At 34.9% G+C, this 9,432-nt stretch overlaps 1 protein-coding gene across 2 annotated transcripts; it reads left to right on the forward strand.

The window, feature by feature from the left end:
• The first annotated feature begins 1,578 nt into the window (after nt 1-1,578).
• LOC102600400 (transmembrane protein 184A) lies at nt 1,579-8,584 on the forward strand. Of its 2 annotated transcripts, none has more exons than XM_006358444.2 (8): nt 1,579-1,939; nt 2,110-2,248; nt 2,358-2,546; nt 5,191-5,264; nt 6,373-6,522; nt 6,901-7,186; nt 7,592-7,825; nt 7,914-8,584. In XM_006358444.2, the coding sequence occupies exons 3-8, from the start codon at nt 2,400-2,402 to the stop codon at nt 8,280-8,282; spliced, it is 1,260 nt and encodes a 419-aa protein (XP_006358506.1). In that variant the 5' UTR covers nt 1,579-1,939; nt 2,110-2,248; nt 2,358-2,399; the 3' UTR covers nt 8,283-8,584. The 2 variants fall into 2 exon arrangements, with proteins under 2 accessions (XP_006358506.1, XP_006358505.1); XM_006358443.2 differs by having other exon boundaries at nt 1,580-1,939; nt 2,351-2,546.
• Nucleotides 8,585-9,432: the final 848 nt, after the last annotated feature.

The following is a 9,432-nucleotide window of genomic DNA, read 5'->3' on the forward strand; positions in this document are numbered from 1 at the left end:
GTTTATGAACGAATTCTGCTTTCCTTTTCCCCCCATGAACCACCGAGTTACTTAAGTTGTGATCGTTCGACTAGAGGGATGACCAGAAGTCTCTGGATCATCAGGTTGTACGTAATGGATTTTACATGAACCAAAAAGTAAGTAAGGCCATAAGATCATTATTGTTACTGGCTTCAGACATATGCAGACCGTAGAACTGCAACTAAGAAGCACTTTTGAAGCAGCAAGATATAACCATTGTCTTTTGTTTTCTCTAAAGTGACGTATGCAAAACTTTGACCAAAATGTCGTCTGATTTTTGTAAATGACTAGTATTGTTTGAATTTCTATATTGAAAGAGGCTATAATAGACTCTTGTGGTCCGACTTTTCATTAGATCTCACACCTAGCGGAAACTTAGTACACAAGATGCTTTTAAAGCTACGCATTGGAAAAACTGAGTGTCAGAATCAAAGAGGATAGATACAATTTGTGATTGTTGGTTGTCCAAAGACAAGTTCCAGAATGTTAGAAAAGTAGTTGAGAATGTCTATTTGATTAGCTCTACTCGTCTTTGCTCGTATTACTCGTTGAATACAATGGTAGTCTTAACTCTTACTAACTAAGTATTTAACAATTTGTTTTACAATACATGCTAGTATAGTTATTACTTGCATTTTATCTTAATTAAATCAAGCACTGTCTGAAAATCCCATCTGTGAGTCATCTCCTTATTCATAGATATTTTTTTAAGTTTCCATGCATTCGAAACTCACATTGAAAATCCGACTAAATTTGAATCATGCATTGCAGTAACCATTCGGGGGATGACACTCCCAACAAGATTTTTTCCATACTCAGGACTGGAACCCAAAACCTATGATTAAGAATAGAGCAGTTCCACCACCAATATTTAATGTACTACCATTTGAAGTAGCTAAAAAACCCAAAATTCATACTCATTCTTCATTGCCGGAACAAAATAGAGTAAATGACTTTATAAGATCATCAAGTTTATGTTATCACTTTATTGATAAGTGCATCATGATTGTGATTTTCATAATAAGAAAACAAAGCATATAAGCCCTACACAAGTATTACACACACAAATTGATCCAAATTTATCCTTATATGACATTTACAATCTTATTTCTGCTTTTAAAATTACAATACAATTAGTACACAGTTTTAATAATCCTGAGCTATCATTTTCTTTTCTTTTTTATTTAAGAAGGAAACATTATTTTGGTAGTTTGACGATCAATTACTATAGTTATGATGTGAAATGCAAATTTATCAACGTAAATGATGCAACAGAAAAAGTTAATCCAACTCGATACAACTGTTTTTTTCTTCTTTTTTTTAATTGCCCCAATATTCTATTCTTATGCTTGCAATTTAAATATAGTAATAAGCAAGTCTTGAAAAATATATACTTCATAAAAAATGAAAAGACAAAAAATGTGGATGATTAGTGATTGTTAATAATTGATTTTATTATGTTAAAATAATTATCGAATCAGAGACAACTCAACAATATATATCTCTTAATTCTTAAATGAATGCCACTCGTCTTTTTCTACGAAACAAAAGTTGCAGTTAGAAAGGAAAAACAAACAAACAAGATTTATCCTTTTCTTTCCGACTGTAAAAAGATTTATCATTTCTTGGCAAGTTTTCTTCTGTGGCTTTTACCGATCTGTGTTTTTCCATTACTAATATAATATAATATAAGTTTTCCCCCTAAAGCCGCCATTATTGTTTCCCTGTCCCACAATCAGCAATTCACTAACAGCGCTTTCTTTTCGCCTAACATTTTTTTTCTTGATTTTTCTAGTCGCAGATCTATATAGTTCCGTCATATTCATCAAACTTCACTTTCTCCGACGATTTCATTGGGAGAAAGTGACCCAATTGGGCACTGTTCTTTGGTTTCTTTTACCCAGATTGCATCGATAAGGTTAGTGGGTCTTTACCTTTTCTGCAGACGCGCTAATTTTTTTATTTATTTTGGCTATATTTGGGTAAACCCCAGTTGGGATTTTTAAATCTTGTATACATTCAATGGGTTGTGTAATTTTTTAACGGAATAGTTTTCTTGATAAGTTCAAGATTTTGTTATTCGGTTAGGGTTTCCCGATTTCCCGAGGTTGGTGTACATTCAATCAAAGGTGAAAAGCGAAGCATTCAATTGTAGCAAGAGTTTCTGCTATTTGGGGAAGAAGAGAAGTGTCTATACATAGGGGTTTTGAGTTCTTTCTTCAGTACTGTAAGTGGATTCTTGGTTTACAGATGGATATACTTAAATTGTTGGTCTCTTTTATCTGTTTATTTTTCAATTAATTTTAGTAATGGTGATTATATTTCTAAGGTTTCAGAGAAGGGTGTTTGTGTTTGATGCTTGGTAGCCTGTGGAACAAATGGCTCCCATATTCTATATCCTCATTGCGTTGCCTTGCACAGTTGGTGCCATTGGACTGGCGCTTTTGCACATATACAGGCATCTTTTGAATTACACTGAGCCTACTTATCAAAGATACATTGTCCGTATCATCTTTATGGTTCCTGTGAGTGTTTTTTCTCTCTTTATTCTTCTTCTTGATCAAACCAGTAAAAGTAGTGTGTTTCTTTCTCTTGACACTTAACAATGAGCAAGGGCGGACTACTTACTGTTTCTAATCATCCAGTCCACTATGACGCTGATTCAGTGTATGAGTGTAGTAATTGAAGTTCTTTGTAGTGGCAAGGAATGGGAGAAACTTATGTTTAGGACATCCATGGTAGCTCTTTTTCACATGGCAGTGGAACTAGTTTACTCTATTTCTATCACTCCTTTCCAATTTATACAACATTCTTTTCATTTTCAGACCTTCCAGGATATTTGACACCTTTCCATTTCATACAACTTTTAGGATTTCAAATTGTAATGTTGAATGTGATATTTTTTGTGTCAAGCTAGCTTTCAGTCTTTACCCTAATACTCTTTTCCACAATCTCAATTATGAATCGATATCATATACTTTACTGAATGTGACTCTACTGTATGTGAGCGTAATAACTCCATCTTCTTACCTAGCTGATTAGAAATTCGGGCAGCTATGTTGGTAACTGTTGAAGTGTGTGACCATCTCAACACGCCCCCCTCACGTGCGGGCTTGATTCTTTTTTCATATACCAAGCATGTGGAATTTTTTTTAAAATTTGGGTGGCGGTGAGATTCGATCTCAGGACCTCTGCATTCTCTGATACCACGATGAAGCTGTTAGAGAGAGCACATTTTTAATAGTTAATTATATTCTCAACATAAACAAAGGGTTTTGTTTTCTTGAAGAAATCAGTTTCCATGATAACCATCCTCACATGTAGTCTCCATCTTTGCCTCTAGGCTTATTGATACACCTCACAAGCCTGCATGTGATTGGTGAATCTCATGTAGTTATGAGCCATAGGGTATCAAAAAGCCATCCCTATGCTTTGCATGAAGTGTTTTAAGTATTGAGATTGAGGTTTTCTGGATTAGGAATCAGCTTTTAGCTTGTGAAGTTATATGCTATCCAATTGTTGAACTTGATTGTTATATTGCTGTGCTATCAATTATAACAGGCTTCAATAATGAAGAATTATATGAGTATTTTCGCTGGGCTTGAATGGACACCTAAACCAACAGGGAAATAGTAGGCTGTAATTGTATGACTGCACCTAAATCCCATCTTAGTGGAGAGCTAGTTCTTGTGGTTAGGGAAGCTTGAACACTGTGATGGCTTAATCTGTGAATAGTGTATATGCAGACACTACTTCGAGACTAGGCCCATTATCCACCGAGTTTAGAAGGCTGTGATTGGTCCAAAGGGCAGGTCACAAATGGATTTCTCAGTTATCAAAAATAAAATAAAAATAATGAGTAGTGTTTTATTTTTTTGAACAATTCTGAAATTTTGCGAAAAATATAATAGAATTAATAAATAACTTTCAAAACTTGCTGGTTAAAGTTTTTGTGAAGAAGTGTATGCTTTAAAAACATCTTCAATTTTTTTTGAAGTGGTTTGAATGTGAGATCAACTGAGTATGTTGTTGTTTTGAATGTATATTTCAATGGAAAGTTCTTGTACTAACAAAATACTCACATATTTTCAAGAAACTAGAAGTATTCAAACAAGGTTATTTTGCACACTCTTTTTCCTTCAAAAAGCTTTCTCTTAAAAGTTATCCAAACTGCTTGTAGTTACCTAATTTGGCTCTGTGTTGGTATAATGTTTTGACCAATAAACCTCATTGTATTTAAAATTATGTAGGTCAAAAGTAGGGATCAAGTTGATTTGTGAACAGATTCATATTTCATACTGTCATTTGTTAATATTAGATGAAACTTAAAAGAGTAGTCATCCCGTTGGAGGTGGATCGTCCATAGGTTCTGGCAAAGACTAAATAGTATAGTAGGTGAGTTAAATCTGGAAAAACCGAACAACTAGTGTTGAAGATGTGGAACAAAGGTATTTGTTAAATTATAGTAGTAGGAAATATCTTTTAAGGGGGTCTATCGGAAATGACGCCTCTCTACCCCATAAAGGTAGAGGTAAGCTTTGTAACCTATTCTTCCCATACCCCACTTGTGAGATCAGACTGGTTATGTTGTTGTTGTAGTAGGAAATATGTGCATGGTAGGATTTCAAATTCATCAACACTTAGTGCTATTAGTTTCCATAGATCTTTGTATACTAAGGGAGGAATTAATTTTGTGAGTGTTCCTAAATGGAGTTCAGAATCTGAATGTGGTGCTTAATGTGCACTTGTACTATCAACAGTTTCCGTCGACTAATAAATAAAACCCCAGCACCGAGAGTGTTTTCGAAATGGTGGTTATCTTATTTTTGAAATGGGAATGATGGTTAGTCTTATTTAAATAAAATCCCAGTACCCTAGAGTATGATTTTTTTATAATTGTTGTTTCAGATAGTACAAACTAAAGGTAAACTATAGATGCCACATGCATTGAATGTACCCCAACAGGTTATGAATCTTAAAATCAGACATATAATCTGGATGTTATGGTGTTTGACTTTCCAATAACATGAGAATGCAATTTTTTTCCTATATGACCTTAACAAATATAGTTTCTGAACTAGCTTGACTCTGAGCTGCATATTTCATTGTGCTATACTTTTTGTTGAGTTCCACGCTAATGTTTATAATTCTACTTTTCTCTTTTGACAGGTTTATGCATTAACGTCATTCTTGTCGCTCATCCTAAATGAGAGAGCCATCTATTTCAATTCCATTCGTGAAATGTAAGTACTGTTCAAGTTTGTATTTCGTGGCTTAATGCATATTTTTCTTCTTGATGTTATTATAATATGACTGCCCATTGCTGCTCCATGGAATGGTGCCCCTGCCTTTTCTCTCTGCGTTCTGAACTTTTGTGACAAGTAGCAGTCATGAATACTGATGGGGTAATTGTAGTTGTGAATCGGCTCTATGATGTGGAGAAACATGTATTTGTTCTTAACTTAATGAAGATCCTCTTTCTATGACCGAGCTTCTATTTGTTGACTTCTAAAATCTTTGCAGCACACATAGCTGGGTAATAGTTAAAGTTCTGTGAGTTCAACAAGATTGTTGTACGTCAAAAACTCAATTACATAAACACACACTTCCAACTATTCTACTGGATATATACTACCTATCACAAGTACCGAGTAACTCTATTGACAAGGTTAGGCAGAAATCACCTTGTATCTTTTGTCTGCTAGAATTTGATCCATGGTCTGTAGGTTTTCACTCACTTCATTGATACCTTTGGGCTTTGGGTGCCATATGTCAAAAAATCTACTTGTTAATCCTATATAGCCTACAGTGCATTATACTTTGAAATATGGATCCTCAGGCCCAGTTGCTTGACTTGGTATACGTGTCTATCTTGCATTATGGCTGTGTGTGCTGTAAAGCCTTCGCAAAAATATTGAATGATATTTGAAAATCCAAATTGAATTGATTGCACAATGTTTTATCTTCTTTAAGCTGAAGAAGAAATTCACTTTATGCTTTGTTCAACCACACAGTGTGTTGACATTTTCTGATATGGCACTCATAGTCTCATACGTCAAAGATTTATTTGAGCTGTCAAGTTAATTACCCAACTTGTAGACTGCTACTGATATATAAAGTCAGCAAAAACATGTATATGTCTTAACTGCATATGATGGTCTACATAGGAAAAAACTTCAGCCTTTTTTGTTCTCTGTGCTAGTAAATTGACGTAACATATATTAGGTGGAAAGGAGTAGTTGGTGAATGATTTATATGATTATGCATCTTTTATATTTGAACTTATGTCTAACCTCTTATGGTGAGTTTTTTTTGTTAATTGTGATTATTTAGTTTCTAATTTCCTTTCAGATATGAGGCGTGGGTCATATATAATTTTCTATCACTCTGCTTGGCATGGGTTGGTGGCCCAGGGGCTGTTGTTCTAAGTTTGAGTGGTCGAATTCTAAAGCCAAATTGGTGTCTGATGACCTGCTGCTTTCCTCCGCTTCCTTTGGATGGGTAAGTTGTGTTTATGCATGAAGCCACTTCTATTTGGTCAATGAAGAGCTATTCCTTTGAGAATTCTCCAGCATGAACCATTTCTTAAAAAATATATATATTACTCACAGTTCTATGTAGGTGACTCATTTTTTGCGCTTTATGTGATTGAATGCATTGCATTTCTACACTTGAATTTGAGAGGACTCCTTAAATTTCAATTGAAATAGTGATTCCCTTGATATCTATGACCAAACTATCGTCCCTTATTTAACATTTCAATTATGTAGGTCTCCATGTTTTGATGTTGTTAATTCATTTAAATGACTGGACTTTAAATCTCTTGTTTTTTTGTTTATTTATTTGAAATGTATTTCTGATAATGTTAAAGCAATGCAGGCGCTTTATCCGAAGGTGCAAGCAGGGGTGTTTGCAGTTTGTGATTCTCAAGCCCATATTAGTGCTCGTTACAATCATACTATATGTAAAAGGAAAATATGAGGACGGAAATTTCAGTCCAAGCCAATCATACCTCTACCTCACAATTATATATACTATCTCATACTCAATGGCACTTTATGCATTGGCTTTGTTTTACGTGGCATGCAAAGATCTGCTCCGTCCATTTAATCCAGTTCCAAAGTTCATCATTATAAAATCCGTTGTATTCCTTACGTACTGGCAGGTAACTCCCCAGATTTGCTCAGTTACATGTTATTTCTCACTTTGCTGTTGAGTAAGCAAAATATTATTCAGTTTTTGACTACTGAACACTTTTTGGTTGCACCAAATCTGGCATATTAGCTTAAAATGATATTATTTCCGCTGTCCCGTTTTCTGTGGCACATTTTTCTTAGTATGTACCCGAAAACTGATTCTTTGCACTTTCTGGAAACTATTAAATCTTGCCATCTCCATTTCACCCTTAACGATACCACTTTTTGGGACTGACCCACTTCAGTTTTTTCTCCTTTCAAAATTTTTACTGAAATCACAGAAATTGACTGTCTTTTGTTCCATCTATTATAATTTACTGTGTAGAATGATGTTTCTAGGTATTCGAATCATTCTTTTTAACTTCCTCTGTCAGGGTGTTCTGGTGTTTCTTGCTGCAAAGTCCGAACTTATTAAAGATACCGAGGAAGCTGCTGAATTCCAGAATTTTATAATTTGTGTTGAGATGCTTATTGCAGCTTTTGCTCATCTTTATGCATTCCCATACAAGGAATATGCTGGCGCAAATATTGGTCCTCCTCGTGGTTTTACTGCTAGCCTTGGACATGCCCTTATGCTAAATGACTTTTACCATGACACGGTTCACCAGGTAAGGCAGACACTTGCTCATTTTCACTTGTGCTGTATGTGTACTCCACATGTGTCCTAACAAATGTTATTTGCTTCCATGAATTCAGTTTGCTCCTACTTATCATGATTATGTTCTTTATAATCACGGTGATGCTGAAGAAGGGGGTGCAACAAAGTACAGGGCAAGGACTTTTGTTCCAACTGGCCCAGAGATGGATACTGTTAGGAAAAACAAGCACATAATTGGGAACAAACAGGAAGATGTACAATTATCTACTCTCTCCCCATCTGCTAATAACAACAATCCACAAAATCCTGTTGCAGGCCAGCAAACAGGGAAATCGGAGGCAATGAACTACTCTTTGCTTATGGATGCATCAACTAATGTTTCAGCACCCTATGACCTATCACTGATTGATGTAGACATTTCAACTTATCCATCTAAGGTACCTGCAGCCAATCCTGGGTCAAGGTGATGCTATTGAATTTCAACCATGTGTGGATTTATTTTGTTGGGAATTAGATATGGCCAGCGTCACACGTGACCTGACCTGAGTATGTCGCTGTGAAGCTCACAGTTGTAACTTTAGTTTGTAAATGTAGGCAAAGCTAGTTTTCTACCATGTACTTTTGATTGTTTGTTCCCATTTCCATATGTTAGTGTAATTAGAGAAACCTCAGTTATGTTACATTTGGATGTGTTTTAACACAAGTTCATCATATTTTATCCGTCTTTTAATTCAAATATCTGAATGATTGGATTGCTTTTGGGCACTAATCTGTGGTGTACTGTTGCACTGTTGTTCTGAAATGATTCATTTGGAGTTAAGAGTGTTGATTGAATAATAAATGCCACTTACATTTTTGTTAAGCAGTTTGGTCTTATGACCCTTCCAATAAATTCTCAATAAAATAAAGAAGTGGAATTGTGTGAATTGCGATTGATTTAACCCTTCATTTAAAAAGTATAAGATCTTCGACTAAAATGTTTACCTCACCAAATTTATGTAGTAGTATTTGTTTTGTTTAAAAGCAGGTTATCATGGGATTATAGTATAAACTATATAGTTGGGTAATATCACAACCAGACACATGTTATGTTATATCAGAATAATGTTCATGGTGTACGTTATTGGTTTTGAGAGACGTGACTAATATATACCACAGGCCATATACTTGGTTGCAGAAATGTAACCACCTCTTTTATGTGGTATTTCAATATTTGTGCCAAACACGGCTCTCACTACGTCTTATCTGAGTGAAAAATGGCTTATATGTATACATTCACATTGAATTAAGCATATTGTTTTTTATGGTGGGAAAAAAAGAATAACAAACTAGGAAGAAGAAGATCGGTATCTTTTTTGTCTGACCAACAGTTTCATGCCACAACTTTTAGTCAGTTAAACCAAGCTAAAAGTATTAGTAAAAAGTTTGGTAATTGAACCTCAAAACTGTTTTTTAAATTTAATCTATTGGTCAACACAAATTGCTTCTCACCAAAAATTCATTTTTTAAGTTAATTTTAGAAGTTTGACGAATAAACTATCATTCAAGATTCATATATATTATCATTGGTCTATTTTTCTTGGGGGGGGGGGGGGGGGAAAAAAGAGGAATCTACCA

Source organism: Solanum tuberosum, unplaced genomic scaffold, assembly GCF_000226075.1.
Source record: "Solanum tuberosum cultivar DM 1-3 516 R44 unplaced genomic scaffold, SolTub_3.0 scf00277, whole genome shotgun sequence".
NCBI classification, from domain to species: domain Eukaryota; kingdom Viridiplantae; phylum Streptophyta; class Magnoliopsida; order Solanales; family Solanaceae; genus Solanum; species Solanum tuberosum.

What these genes read in the sequence shown, in the direction of transcription:
- LOC102600400 (XM_006358444.2), top strand. Translation starts at nt 2,400, where the DNA reads ATGGCTCCCATATTCTATATCCTCATTGCGTTGCCTTGCACAGTTGGT. An exon ending in CCTCCGCTTCCTTTGGATGG is followed by an intron (nt 6,523 to 6,900) that starts GTAAGTTGTGTT and finishes AAAGCAATGCAG; the next exon opens with GCGCTTTATCCGAAGGTGCA. An exon ending in ACCATGACACGGTTCACCAG is followed by an intron (nt 7,826 to 7,913) that starts GTAAGGCAGACA and finishes CCATGAATTCAG; the next exon opens with TTTGCTCCTACTTATCATGA.